Source organism: Coturnix japonica, chromosome 8 (genome assembly GCF_001577835.2).
Source record: "Coturnix japonica isolate 7356 chromosome 8, Coturnix japonica 2.1, whole genome shotgun sequence".
In the NCBI taxonomy this organism is placed as follows: domain Eukaryota; kingdom Metazoa; phylum Chordata; class Aves; order Galliformes; family Phasianidae; genus Coturnix; species Coturnix japonica.
In genome coordinates this window covers 7,398,362-7,413,723 of record NC_029523.1, presented here as the reverse complement: position 1 = coordinate 7,413,723, position 15,362 = coordinate 7,398,362, and the positions used below count along the sequence as shown (strand labels likewise).

General features: G+C 44.3%; 1 protein-coding gene across 1 annotated transcript in view; it reads left to right on the top strand.

The window, feature by feature from the left end:
- NIBAN1 (niban apoptosis regulator 1) overlaps nt 1-15,362 on the top strand; it is a 47,554-nt gene continuing 32,192 nt past the window's right edge. The window contains exon 1 of the mRNA XM_015869836.2: nt 1-150. Coding sequence (XP_015725322.1) covers nt 96-150 — 55 coding nt within the window. The 5' untranslated portion in view covers nt 1-95. The remainder of the gene's footprint in view (nt 151-15,362) is intronic.

Sequence of the window (15,362 nt, the reverse complement as noted above, 5' to 3'; positions counted from 1 at the left end):
GGCGGGGCGGTGCCTGTAGGATCGGGGCGGGCAGCGGTGCGGCTCCCCGGTAGCGCTGCCCGGCGGCTCCAGGCGCTCCGTGCTCCGCGGCCGGTATGGGCGGCTCAGCCTCCGGACCGCTGGACGACAGCAAGTGCGCCTACATCCGAGGTAGGGTAGCCGGGCCGGCTCGGAGGGACCCGGCTGCGTTGGGCTTTACGGTGGGAGAAGCGCTGCGCTGGGGCTTGGGTGGGCGGTTCGGATGGTCCGAGGAGTGAAAAAGCCGAAGTTGTTTTAAGCGTCCGCTTGTCACGCTGTTTAAGTCTGCAAGAACAGAGCGGCATTCTCCAGGGTGCATCTTGGGGTGTATTTTTGTTAGTTTGAGGGCCAGTAATTGCAAGAATACCTTGTGCTCTCCCCCTGCCCGCCCGCAGCACGGCAGCAGGTCAGGTATTTGCAGAGGGGTCATACAGGTCTCCAGGAGTCACAGCATAAAGAATTCCATGTGTCAGATGGATGGCTTTGACCCAAAAGCAGTTGGCAGAGGTGCGTGGGTTTGTCTACAAGATCCCTTCAGCGCTGCCCCGCTGAGGGTGGCTCCGGGTCTCCTCGGAACTACGGGGGAGCTGTCTGTGAATTCCTTTATTACTGACACATCCCCACATCGCTGCCAACATTGCACTTACTTCCACAGCGGAATATTTCAGGTGCGTGTGTGAGTGAAGGCAGCCAGGAGTCCCTGAGAAGCCTCATGCTGAATTACTGCCATAAAGGGATTCAAGAGCGTGTTAATTACTTCACAGCAGTGCATGCAATTCAGATATGTTGGGCTGGGCTGGGGGCACTGTTGGAGGGATGTGCCCACCCGTGTCTAGAGCGCATTGAATACAGCTGCGCTTTGCCCAGCCTGACTGTGTAGAGGCTGATCGTCGTCAAAAACCTTATGAAATCTCTGTCTCAAATTTGCTGTCTTACTGGAAGTGAGAGTGCACCGCTCTCGACTCTGCAAAAGAATTAATGAGGCACTTTGTGCAGAGTCAGCCCTTAAGTTATTACCTCCAGAAGGAAAAGCAATCAGGAGGAGCATCCTATACCGAATCATGTCCAGTGTCACACGGGGCAGCAGCTGGAGCGTGCAGGACGCAGTGCTTGGTGCTGTCCTGTGTGTAGGTTGGGCCCCCTGCCCGCATAGGGAAGCACACTCAGCTGCTCATTGTGTAGGTGGAACAAGAAGCAAACTTTGAGCTTTTCTTCCATGTGCAGCAGGACTGCTGCCTGCTTGCTCTCGGTCATTGGATTATTTGCTGTCATAATGGTAATTTCAAACAGTGTAAAGCCTTCTAGGTTACTTAGAAAACTCTCAGTAATAAATGGAAACAAGGGGCTGAAGGCTAAAGAGGTCAGCTGGTACGATCTCTTCATCAATGTGCATACAGTTTTAGAGGCTTTGTAATTTCCAGAAGTCTCTTTGCCTACTTTTGGAACATTTTATAATATTTTCTCTAATTTTTGGACTGGAAATGGATGGAAAGATGCAAATGAAAGTGAGTTTAAAGAATTGACAGTAATAGTTAAGAGCCTGGCAGCTGGTCATGTGAAAAGGATTTGTTAGAACAATTTTTACTCCCAGTTTGATGAGATGTGGGCTAAATCTGTTATGGGAGGTGTTTGTTGCATGATTTGGCCAATGGTATTCAATGGGTGTTGCACCCAAGAGGGAGCTGGATCAGCAGGTAGCGGGGTGTTGTGGACTTAGGGTGCAATTATGAAACTGGGGAAAAAGGTGAAAGTGCCATAAAGAAAAAGCTTAGTAGTATGCCCTGGAGCTGACAGAAGGTCTGCATAGTGGTCTCTGCTTTCAGGCAGGTGCAATCAAGACAGCCAGTCTGACAGTGGGAGGGAAAATGACAAAGTATAAAGGATTTATGTTGGGCCAGAGGAGGTTTAGGTTCAATGTGACGCTGCCAAGGTGGTGGAGTCACTGTCCCTGGAGATGCTGGAGAACTGTGGAGATGTGGCACTGAGAGATGTGGTTTAGCAGTGATGGTAGTGATGGGCTGATGATTGAACTTGATGATCTTAGTGGTCTTTTGCAACCTTTATGATTCTGAGGGATGAATGGCCCCATGGGACACAATAGCTTCCATTTCTGCAGTCCAAACAGCATATGGTGATAGACCAAGCTCTGTGCTGTCACCTGTGGTCTGTTGGGAACAAGTGTTTTTACATTTGGGGAAGTACAGAGATTTCTAAAACTCACTGCCAGCAGTTTCAACAGGTACGTCTTAAAAAGGTGTTCTCCAGAGGATGCTTTTATGAATGGCGCTCACTATACTTGACCATATCAAATCTATCTGTTGCTATAAAAGTCAAGCTGTCCAGAGGACAAGTCTTTGTAGTCAGCTGCTTTTTATTTGTTTGTTTGTCTAAAAGCTGTTTTTCTTCTTTCCTCCTTTTTCGTCACTTCTTTTCTTGCTCAGGCAGATGGGCAGCTCTGGCCTAGGGGTGATGAATCCCATGGGTTCCTTATTGCTCAGGGCTTTTTTCCTCACAGACCTTCCCACCATCCTTTCTTCCGTCTGACAATTAGAGCTGTTATGTAGCGTCTGCAAGACATTTCTTTCTGGCCATTTGCTTTGCCTATGAGTTTCAGCGTGGTACTAATTATGATGAGGTTTTCTTTTGAACAAGGATAAAACACTTCTGATGTGTTCCTGCAAGATGCAGCGTAGCTCAAAAAAAATAAAATAAAATAAAAAAAAATAGATGGAATCCTCTTGTTCTGTCAAGTTATAGAGAATGAAGAGGAGCCTCCTGTGCCCTACAGAGAAAACACAAGACAACAAGATCTTCTGCTGGCTTGACAGGAAACCAAACCACATGCACAGATACCAGCAGCAGGAAGGAGAGAGAACTGCAGTGCCTGATGCAGCTCTGGAAGCAAATCCTTGCCCACAGCCAGCTAGAGCGCATGTAGCTGTGGGCAGTGGTGCTGGAAGGTGGGAGAGGAATTTGGAATTAATAGTGGAAAAGTTGGGTTTGTTTTGGACAGGTGCTCAGATGATATATTTGATTTTCTGCTTTAAGTTGCTGAGTAGGACATTATGGTCTTAATTTGGTTGATGGCTGCAAGTCCAACAGAGTTTTGTTAAAGTCTGGCTTTATTTACTGCCTTTTCTCTCAGCCTGTTACAAGTTGCATCTCTCAGTGGTTTGGAAATCCTCTCTTCTGTTTCCACGGGTTAGCATAGCTGCATAGAGTGGGCATAAAAGCTGCTTACGTAGAATGAATGAAAGGAAGGGAAATGGGTGGGAAATTCATACTGCACTGTGGATTTTAGTTTCTGTTCTTCATTGTATGCACCTTGCTAAGTTTATAAGTTCTGGAAGGTTTTAAGAAACAAGGTTTGGAAGAAAAATCAGTTTGATTTTACTTGTTTTCTGAGGAGCTTTACTCCTCTGGGAGGGTGTTGCTGTAGAAGCCAGTGGCAGACTTTCATCCCCTAGTTTTATAAACTGGAGCCTGTGTTGGGAAGTAGAGCTTGCTTCTCTTTGCTTCCTGCACTCTTTAATTCACAGAGGCAAGATACTTGATCTTAGCTTTGACTGAATGCAAGGAAAGAGGGGCATGACTCATGGGAAGTGTATTTGCCACCCAGCTTGAAGAGCATTTACTGAGCTCGGTAACTTCCAGATTTCAGTGCTGAGTCACCAAGGCAGGAGATACTTTTCTGTTCAGTTTCTACTGCTCACATAGTCCTATTAATTAATTACCAGTGCCACTTCCAGCAGGTTCTTCTAAGTCAGCACATAGTGCAAATAAGAGAATTTCCCTCATCAGAAGAGGAGCTAAAATGTTGTGCTTGAATTTGATAGTAAAAAGATTGTGATCACTGCCTGAGGTTTTCACTAAAGCAGAAATCTCAGCTACCGGTTTCATGGCACAGCTCCTGCCTCTGACAAAGTAAATGGGAAGCCAAGTTTGGTTCCTTCCCCATTTAGCACAAACTCTTCCACCAAAGTAAACCACAATGCTTGTAGAGTTAACCCAGTGCTACATCATGCTTGGTACAGCTGCCTTTTGATAACTGGGAAAGAAGAACTTGGTGGGAAAGGTCTTTTTGTGGTACTGTGGGTGAAAGTAAAGCTCAGGATGGAGAGGGAGACTTGTGCTTTTCTACTGCCCGTGTAGAAGAAGCTGCGTACAGTGCTGGATTAAGATCAGGATAACAATGAGAGGAGCTATGTAATAGGGAAGGTGAGAAATGTCACATTGGCTCCAGTACTATAGCTGGGGGGGCACACTGTGTGTGTGGAGTTTGTTGCTATTTTGTACTTAATGCTTTCCAAAACCATGAAGATTTCAGGATTTTGGAAGATTTTAGTTAGGACAGCATAGTCACAAATTAGAAGGCACTCTTTGCCTTTCATAGAGGTTTTATAGATATTAAGAGGAGAACAAGGAAGCTCTTGGATAGTCCTTCAGATGATTAAAAGCTGCTTTGTTGTTGATACCTTTGGGCAGTAAAGCTTAAAAAACATTGTCTGGATCGGGAAGGAAGATATTCATAGTATCACAATCACATATTCTGTGATATTCATAGGCAGTGTGCTCCTGGCTGCTTTTAAAGTACTAGAACACTTCTTTTTCCAGCTCTTGCCTTTGCATATAATAAGCACATAGTTTTCTTCTCACTTAATGAACAGTATAAAGTGGCTTCAGGCTTTTGAATGGGCATACAAGCGTTCTAGTTGCTTCCTCACTGAAGGGACAGTGATGAACCATGAGGCTGGCCCTTAGATGAAAGCAAGATTAAAACTTGCTGAAGTGGTGAAAATGTGTATGGAGGAAGGAGTAGCATGTCTGGCTTTTCTAAAGCTTTATTGTATATTTTTTCTTATTAGTCTGATGCACTAAGAAACCTTGGTGATAATTCTATACCAGTGCTTATCTTGCTACTCTTAACCTAAGATTTTGGTGAATTCACTTCTCCAGGTATTTAATTGACATTTTGATTTTTGAAGTCTGGAGCATCTAATCTTTGTGCTTCTGTGATATTAGTTGCTGCTTGAGACTCCATCATTTGCTCCCCACTTCAAAACATAGTGGAACTCTACTCAGTTGGCCACTGTTACTATTCATTCATTGGGTCTTGTTTTTAAAACCAGGTAAACCACCACCTCAGGTGCTTTCCCGCTGAGCGCAGCAAAGGCCCATTGTGCATGGAGGCATGGTGATGTCCCAGCGTGACTGGGATTGCTGGCAGGTGTTTGCCACTGGTGTGGGTGTGTGGTGATGCTCGGGGATCTCTGAGGGTGCCATGCCAGCCCTTTGCCAGGCAGCTCAGCTGTAACCCTCAGTGGACCAGGACGGCCTCCTTTGCACAAGCAAAAGACAACAGTGCTAAAGCAATAGGCACAGAGAAATGAAGACTTGGGACAAGGGTGTGCCAGAATGAGGAGGAATCTCTGCCAGTTCCTGGTGCAGGGTCAGCCCTGCAGAGCTGATGTCTGCAGCACGAGGTGGGGATGCTAAGTGCTTTCACAGCCAGCCTTAGGAAGAGCTGGCAGCAACTTCTTTATAAAAACATCTGGGATTTCCCACTGAGCTTTGTGTTCCCAATTTACTGAGCTCTAACCGCTGCGCCGTGCATGCATAGTGTTGCTAAACACCCCTGCTTGCTTCTGGGGGTGGCTCATATACAGAACCATACTGGAGCTGCTTGCTGGTTTGAGCTCTGTGTGCATTGGATTCCAGCTGAAAAACTTGGCCTCCTGCACAGTATCTGGAAAAGTGCTGCTGCCAAAGGGTGTTTTCCTGAGCTTTGGAGACACTTGGCATTGTTACTCTGAGTTTTCAAAAATGCCATCACCAGCCTGGCACTCGGCATACAGCTAATGAGGAATGCTTGTCTTCAGCATTATTATCCTATGGTCTAATTTTTAAAGCTTTATGTGATGCTTTGCTTCCTCTGCACGAAATCACAGCTGCTGTCACTGACCCTGGAGGTGTTCAAGAAATGTTGTGATGACTGAGGGATGTGATTCAGTGGGAGGCATTGGTGGTGGGTGGACACTTGGACTGGATGATCTCAGAGGGCTTTTCCATCCTTGATGATTCTATGATTTTCATGCATATTCTTGAGGTCACAGGAGGGGGAAAACAAGTTTTTGTCACTTCTGGGCAAAAATTTAATGGCAGTGTGTGCACAAAAGGAAAAAAACAAAAAGCTTAGGAGGATTCTAGAAAGTAATATCGCTGTCTGTAATTTATTCTGCCAGACACTTTCCACTGTTTTCAATTGCAGATGAGGCTTTGCCAGTCTTTAGTCGGAAGTTTCCATGCAGAGTGTCTGCTTCTGATTGCATAGTTGGAAAAAACTTCAGCTAAAATGGATAAGCTACCGACCTGAAGTATAAATCAAGTATGGCCATTTCCAGCTCTGCACAAACTCAATGAGTTCCACAGTGAACAGGGCATGTACCATACTGCTCTGGCATTATTTTCAGATACAGTCAGGTTTGTAGATGGCAAAGAAGAAAAGCATCTGCACTGCTTCTTGTGCTCTGTTAGTCTTCTAGGAACCAGCAGCAAAAAGGCTGATGTGCAGTGTCTGCAGTTGTGAAGGTTCAGTACAGCTGGAAGGAGATATCCAGGTGTTGTGGTGTGTAATGTGTCACCCAGTTGTCAGATGGTTCAACTTGATGGTGGTTTTTATGCTGCTGTGGGGTCACTGTCCCTGGAAGTGTTAATCTCTATGGAGGTGTGACACTGAGGGATGTGCTTAGTGGGCATTGTGGGGTGAGGACTCAGGGATCTTATCTTTCCAACCTTAATGGTTCTATGATTTTAGTCAAGGAAGCAAGGTGGGGCCGCTGTAGTGCAAGAGTGTGGGCTGTCCACCCTCTGTTGTGTGGGAGTGCATCCATCCAGCAGGGCTGATGGCCCAGGGTGGGCACCCAGGCTGCCACATCTCCTTGCTGTATGATGAGCAGCCTCTATGTGAGTAGTGTTTTTCATTACTCCTCAGCAATTTTCTTTAGGAGTCGGACAGCTTTCCCAGGCCAGAAGTGGAGATCATTTACCAGAGCCAGTGGGCTGAACATATTTTTCCATGGCACTGCAGCACACAGAGGTACAGACACCCTCGTTTGCAGAACACAAAATGTGCAAGACACCAAATAGTGCCAGAGTGCACTGTTGTACTGCCCAACTTGTAATAGAGAAGGCAAGACTTAGAAGACTACTGCACTTCCTACAGTGATAGTGAAAAATTCATTCCAAAACCAAAAGTGAAAGCAGCAAATGTCAGCAAGCCTAGGGAAGGTAAATTCATCTCCCATGCAGATTGGAGATAGCAAATCAGCTGTGTGTGGTGATACAGTAGTGAAAACAAAACCGGGAATTGATGGAAAAGCCTGTCTGCAGAAGTAGCATAACTGCTGGATTGCCTGTGGGGGTTTTGTGTATTTTATGCAATCCAAAAATAAAGCAGGCTTTGGCATTTCATGGATCAGAGCTTCAACATGTGGTGCTAATGTGCACCAGAATGAGCGGTAAGTGCCCTCCTCGTGCAGCTTCCTACACAGTGCACAGGAGCCTTGCTAGGCTGGAGCCAGTGGTTGTTTCAGCTTGGTTCGGGATCTTTTTTGGTAAACCTTTCATGCTAAACTGTCACAAATCCTGCAAAGAATCTTATGTGTGCTGCACAGGAAGATTTAATCCAGAGGAATTCAACACATCAATACAAGTGTGCTTTGTGTGAAGGATACATATATGTCTGTCTGAATAACAAACACAGTAAATGTTCTGTTTACCACAGAAGTAAAAAATATTCTGTCCAAAGCAGACTGGCAATCTGAGGTAACTTTGTCCATTCACTCAGCTTGTGGCATAAATCAGACATTGCAGTTTGGAAAGAGCTCTGGAGATTCTGGTGAAAGGCCATAGGATAGACATCGCTCCCAGTTTCTGTGAGCTTCACTGGCACTTGACCTATATTCAGAAGGTATTTACATCACATGCCAAAGTCTCCATTCAGCCATTACAGTATATTTAATAGAAGAAACTGATCTTTAGGAAATTCAACTACTTTTTCAGCCGTAGAAGCAAATAGTGTGCTAAATAGAAGATGATGCTAATAGCTTCTTCCATCAGCCTCTTCATCAAAACCAGGCTGATAACAGTATGGAAGGACATTTGTGTGGGATTTAATGCAGTTTGGTATCCAGAAATCAAGGCATCTTGAAAGCTTGAATCCTAATTTAACTTCACTGCTAGGTGCATAATGCTTGTTAGGAACTGAGGTCATTAGGGTATCAAGTCAAAATCCCTGTCACTCCCAATCATTTAAATTGTTCACATGTAATGAATTTTTTGTTTAAAAGTCATTTATTTTAGGGAACGAGGTCCTTTTTGATATCACATTAAAAGCTCAAAGTAATGTTTTAAATTGTAAGTGCCTTCAAATAGAGTAGGGAAAGAAATGCAAAGGCATTTCAGATGCCTGGGTTCCTGCTTTGCGTTCAGCCCAAATGCATAAACACTCCCAGCACTTCAGTCACTGAAGTGGGCCACTCTGCATTTTTTGGCCAGTGATAGGATTTGGCTCTCATTGCTCTTATTACCCCTGAGCTAAGTATTTTAATTATATGGTGTATGTTTTCCTTGTGGGATGGCTGCAGCATGCACACTTGGTTTCATGGTGGCTGCTGTGCCGCTGGGGGGAATGACCATGGGTATTTCACTAGATAGAGCAGTTCCTTAGTAAATTTGAGTGTCCTCATTACTGACTTTCCTTAGCAGATATGACAACAAGGAAGAGCTCATGTAGTTCATGGCTCCCTCCCACTGCCTCGATTCCTTCCTCCAGGATTTGAGTTGGAGATGCTGAAAGCAGGCTCACCCGACAGGCCTGTCACTGAGACCATGTTTGCAATGAAACACACTCTAGGTCTGAACAAAAAGGAGCTTCTTTAGAGGACTTCTGTGTGCAGAGGTTGGGCACTAAAGGCTGGAATGGTCTGTGGTAGTCCCTTGGCAGCTGGAGTAAAGCAGCCAGGTGAGAGCAGCGCTGGGCATGGAAGAAGGAGCCAGACTATGGTGGATGAAAGAGGAAGGCGCCCATCGGAATTGGCCACTGACTTCCCCAGCACCTGCAAAGCTGCTCAGCACATCCTCTACCATCCCATAAACAATACAGGGCCATTACCAACATAGAAATGCACAACACAATGTGTTGGTAGGAGCGTAAAACACTGTGTGGTAATTCGGAGCAAGTGCTTGTGGTTTGGCAGTTATTAATCTTGCTGCACGGCTTTTCCTTAGTGTGCCTGAAATATGTAGGCAGCAGGAAATGTGGTCAACTGCAAAGCTGCTACACTCTTTGGGTAAGGCTTGGCATCAGCAAGTGTTAGTTCTGTGAACGTGAACTGAAATCAGATGTGCCCCAGAGGGGCACTTCGTATCAGGGTGAGCACAGCGTGGGCTTTACTTGTCTGCTAAAGAGACACTTTTAATTAAGACTCAGTCCCTGCAATAGCTGAGGGTCTGCAGACCTGCTGTTGGGGGGTGCGTGCAGTTTTCAGAGGGACATAACCGATTGTAAATTGACTGCTGGATTAGAAGGTGCTGTGCCAAATGCCAGGTTGAGTTTCTGCAGCCGTTAAATGCAGTGGTGTTATCTGAATCACTGCCAGGGTTGTGAGTGTGCGCAGTCTTGGGAGGATGTGAAATCCCTCTGTCAGATGGGGCCCATCTCACTATTCATTACTTGCACTTCTTTTGGATGATGGGAAAGGAGACATCTGTAAAAAGTAATAAGTCCTCTTTCCTTCCAGAATAAGGCTATGAGTTTTCCAGCTGTTGGCTAAGACAGGTTTTCCTGTTGAAATAGCTTTTGTCTGATGTAAGTCTAAAACAATATGGTTATGGTAACTGAAAATATTTCTTTGTCAGTTCTGTCCTCTCTTAGTTTTAGTTGTAAATGCAAGTATTTCTCTTCATTGTTGCTTCTCATAGCAGCTGTTTGACTTTTAAAGCCTCACTCCAGTAAAGTGCATGCTACTGATAAAATGCAGTATTGCTTATCTTCTTTTGCTATAGTGTTTTCTTTACCGTATTGCTTGCCTAATTTTCTTTTATCTTCACAATGGATTCTCATGGTCTCAGAACATGCCCTGGCTTTCCTTCAGAAGTCCTGTCATCTCAAATAATGCAAAAACCAGCCCATAATGTTGATTCATGTGGTTCTTGGTTGCAACCACAATAATATGGACTGTGTAGTATATTTGTCAGCCGACGCCATTCCATATTCATAAAACATGCCTTGAGATCTCTTTTTAGATCTCTGGAGTTTAAAGATTAGCTTATTAGGCATCTCTCTAATGTGTAATTATTCTGGGCTGAATAATACGTTAGCCAGAAGATATGCAATTTATATTCGGTAGACAAGCAAATAAGGGTGTATGTTTAAAAAATGAGCTTTCCAGAGCAGTTTTGTAAGGAAAAAAAAAAAAAAAAAAAAAAAAAAAAAAAGATAGTTCTAATGCACTTAAAGCACTTTTATTTAAATAACTGTAGGAAAAAAGACACAACACAAAACCAAGCACTGGCTAGCGAAGCAGTTCTACTTATTATCTTAAATGTTTATTTACGTACTGTAATTCTGTCTTTTCTGCCAATTTTGAGATGCAACATTTTTCCAGTTAGAGGAGCCCTAGGAAATGTGGAATGTCTCAGAACAGGCATGCTAGGCTATCTGCTTAGTCTTGATTCCAGGGCTGGATTATCTGCTCCAGGTATATATTCCTGTTGCTCTATGCTAGCCATCTTTGAATGAGACAGGCTTTGGCGCATGCATTTCTTACAGGAGGTTCTTCTGAAATAGGATAATAGATCAATGCAAAAATATGAAACATTGAAACATCATAAGGGTTGTTAAGCACTGGAATAGGCTCCCAGTGAGGTGGTTGGGTCACCATCCCTGGATGTGTTTAAAACCCATTTGGATGTGGTGCTCAGGGACGTGAGCTGTTAGAGTTAAGGTAGTAGTATGGTGAGGTTGCAGTTGGACTTGATGATCTTTAAGGTCTTTTCCAACCTAAGCAATTCTGTAATTCTATGATCCCGTCATTGGGTGTTTAAACATCTGGCCTGGATCCAGAGGTACTCAGCACACAGGAGATCATTGGCATCCAGCAGTTCCAAAAGCACAAGGAGTTGCGTCACACTGATGGCACTGAAAGTAATTTCCCAACAAATCATTGTCCTTTTAGTGACAGAGGTACTTCTAAAAGTGAAAGAATCACAGTAAAAGGACTTGAACTTGATACCGATTCAAAAGAGACTCCTAAACTTGATACTGATTCAGAAGAGGTTAGCAGTCGTTAGCTCAAGCTCACATTTTGAGAGAGGGATGTGTCTACATGCAAAACTGGAAACTCTTGTGTTAGATCGGAGGCCTGAGTTTTGTTGTCCTAACCTCTGAATTTCTGCTATGTGAAAGAAAGTTGTGACTCACTGTAAAACTTTTGGAGCCAAAAGATTCTACCCGACTTGTTCATCTGCTCCATTTAAAGCCGAGACCATATGGTACATATTTTTAACACTTTCTCTCCTAGCAGCCATGTTTTTGCAGTGGAAATATGAAGAACTTATGAATCATATTGGTGTTTTTTTATGAAAAACTTTTCCAAAATTCCCAGCCTGTTACTCTCATTCATTGTTCCTTTTCACTGTTCTGCTTTTTGATTCATCAAGAGCTGAATCATTTGTATAAATCTGCTGCCTTTATGCAAAACTGACAGTGAAACCATTGGTGAAACACTTGTTCAGCAGTGCTTGAAAGAGTGAATAGAAAAAAAGTGACATCCCAATGTACAAAGTTTTGTTATGGCATGACTGGTCGGAAGAAATGATTGCACTGGATAGCAGAGAAATGAACACGTCTTTTGGATTAATGACAGGGGGATGGGGAGTTTCCAAAGTATGTAGATTCAGAAATGTTTGGGAGTGTTTTGAAGTCATGCTGGATGCTGTTAAGTAGGAGAACACATCTTAGAAATCAACTGCTTATCCTGCGATACAGTGTCATTGGGATGGTGAATCTCATCAACCAGTACAAAAAGGACACAGTGGTACTGGAGCAGGTCCAGAAAAGTGCAACGAGGCTTGTGAAGGGCTTGGAAAATCAGCCCTGTGAGGAGAGGCTGAGGGAGCTGGGGGTGTTTAGTCCGGGGAAAAGGAGGCTGAGGGGAGACCTTATCGGCCTCTTCCAGTATCTGAAAGGTGCTTACAGTGAGAGTGGGGCAAGTCTCTTCTCACTGATGACAGGTGACAGGACGAGGGGAAATGGCCTCAAGTTGTGCCAAGGTAAGTTTAGGTTGGATGTTAGGAAACACTTGTTTACAGAAAGGGTAAAGTACTGGAATAGGCTCCCCAGGGAGGTGGTTGAGTTGCTGTTTAAGAGCCGTTTGGATGTGGTGCTCTGAGATGTGATTTAGAAGATGGTAGTTAGTTTTAGGGTACTATGGATAGTACTAGGTTATGGACTTGATGGTCTTTGAAGTCTTTTCCAACCTGAGTTCTTATATGATTCTATATCTATTGGCATAGATAAGAAACCAGGCCATTTTCACATTCCTGTCTTCCTCTCACCTGAAGTTGCTGTACGTGTAGATACTTGTGTTGCCACAGGCTGTAGTGACATGCAGACAAGTGCTTTTGGTTTAGCTGTTCATGGAGGTCTTGCTGAACCCCAAGGGGTGCAGGCTTACTGTGAGTTTGCAGGAGAGCTCTCACCTTCCAAACCGCTTCCAAATAAATCCTTGGGAATGAATTTCCTCTGTTTAATAATAACTTGCCCAGCTGTTTTTCCGAGCCTGGAAGCTCATGTCACTGTACAAACACAGTGCTGGAAGAAGGTGGTTTTGATTTGTTTTTTTCCTTTCAAGACGTGTTGTGTTGTCGCAAGCCCTTCTGAACATAGAAGATAAATGGAGAGGAAATGAGACAGTTTAAAAAAAAAAAAAAAAGGAAGGGGCATTGAAATTATGAGGAGGACGAGCTAAGCAGACAAGGAGACTCACACACATGTTCAGTGAGAGATACAATAGCTGTTACTGTTACTTCTTCCTGGGAAATCTCAGAAGTCGTACAAACAGCAGCACTCAGCACATTGTCTTCTCAGGGATGCTTTCATGAGCACTGTAGAAACTGAAACGTGTCTGGGTGGGAGAAAAATGATGTATAACACTTGGCAGACTGTCAGGTGGCTGGACTGTAACCCCTCTGAGCTTTCTTCCACCCTGTAGACGTGGGAGTTTAGTGAAGTCAGAGGCAAGAAGACAACTTGGAGACTACACCTGGGGGGTGCCTGCCTGCCATTGCCTTCCCATCGCAGCAGGCAGCCCTGTGTCCAGCTGGGAGCTGCAGGCAGATGCTCAGTGGGGCTCTGGCATTTCTCTGAGCTGGGACTAAAAATAAGACTTTGAGAAAGAAAATAAATATTTCTCAGCAGTTTGCTGGGACAAAGAGTAATTAGACCTCAAAACCCAGAGTGGCTGTGAGATAAAGGTGTTGCTTTAGATTTGTCCTCTGTTATTTTTACATTGAATTCTTCCCAAACATGGTTCTTTCCCCCTTTTTTGTTTTATTGTTGAATTACCCTGCTTTGGAAATACTGGGCTCTTGATTATGGTCTTGCTTAATTTTGTGTGAGAGCAGAAAGGGAAAAGGAGGCTACCAGCAGGTCTTACCATGTTCAGAAGGCTCAGACAACCTGAGGGCCATCTCTTGTATTCTGTTTGCTGTTCTCTGTTTTCTTTTCACATCTTTTTGTCTTGTTTTGTCAGCTTCTGCCAATGGATGGTCCCTTGATTGTTTAGCAGGGGCTGCTGGAGCAGCTGAATTGGCTTTGTGAAGGAAGGGAAAGCTTCCTTTGCTCCAATGCAGCTGATTCTTTTCCCTTTGCACCCAGTTCAGGGATGGACCTAATCAAGCTGAGCCTGGGGCAGCACAGCTGTGCCATGAGTAAAGAAAAACAGAAGTACTCCTTCACACAGTGCGTTTTGAAGCACTAAGAGATTCTTTCCCAGTCTCCTGTGTTCAGCTGAGCATCAGCACACCTTCCCCTCCTGTAAACCAGGCCATGGTATTTCTAAACTAACCTGGACTGTAAAGCCTGCTGGGAGGCCATTGTGCATTGCAGAGCTGCAATTTCCGTCTTCTCCCATCTGTAACACTCACAGGAAGGACTGTTGCAGATGTGGTTTGGTGAGCAGATCCGTGCAATGGTTACACAGTTTTGTATTATACTGACAGCACTGACTGCTGCTCTCTGACAGCAGTGGGAAGGAGTCTTTTGTGCAGAATTAAAGATGCAGTAAATTTTTGCTGGAGGATATTGTCTTCCTCAGAGAAGCAGAGAAGGGTCGTTTTCTAAAGGGGGGGACTATCAGCAAGGAGAACTGGTATGATTTCCCTTAGCTGAGGCACAGATTCATCAGATGCTGGGAAATGTCTCTTGGAAATGCCATGACTGGGAAGCATTTATTTGTGTGCTGATTCACTTCCTGACAGAAAACCATTGATCCACGCTGGTCACTGTTCTGCAGTATTGGGTGTGCATATGGATACATGATATGATGAAAATATCTTTTGCAATCTGTCTTCTGCCATCCTGAAGCTTCACCTCATGCTGCAGTGCTGTGTAACCATGTTTTGTCTTGTAGGTTGTGCCGGTCATTCCTGCAGTTGCATCTCTACTGCCATCACTATCAATGGTGTCATACATATGTTCAGTTTGTCCTTTTTAGTAAATATAGAAGAGCTGTACATTGGTTCTTGGTTTCCAAAAGAGGTTGTCTTTTTGTCTGTGACAGCCTGTGTTGTCTGCTGGTGGGGATGGCCACTTCTGTCTCTGCTGCTGGGAGAGATACATGTCTGTTATGGTTACACTCTCAGGCTAATGAAGTTTCTTGCATGACTGTCCGTGTGGTTTTGACTCAGAGTAACTTCCTGTCAAGCTCTACCAGAGATCTGATTTTAAAAACACCTGTTTACTGAGAAAGACAAAAGATAGCGAGAGGAGGATGCTTGAGAGGCTGCAACGGAAGGACTCATGCTAGCTGCCGAGCTGGAGATGGGAACACTGGGCTATGGTACTGCAGAAGCCATCCAAACAAACATAAATGGCTTTACTTTGAGGCCAGTGCTTAATTTAGGTCAGAGATGAATCCTGAAATGTTTTTGGCTTTTTTTTTTTTTTTGCACATAGAGTAAGCTGAAACATTGTCCTTCACAGTTCATGATGTTTGCTCGTTTTCAGCATATGTGGAAGTAAAAGAGAATAAAACATCTTGCAATTAAGTGAGGAGAATAGA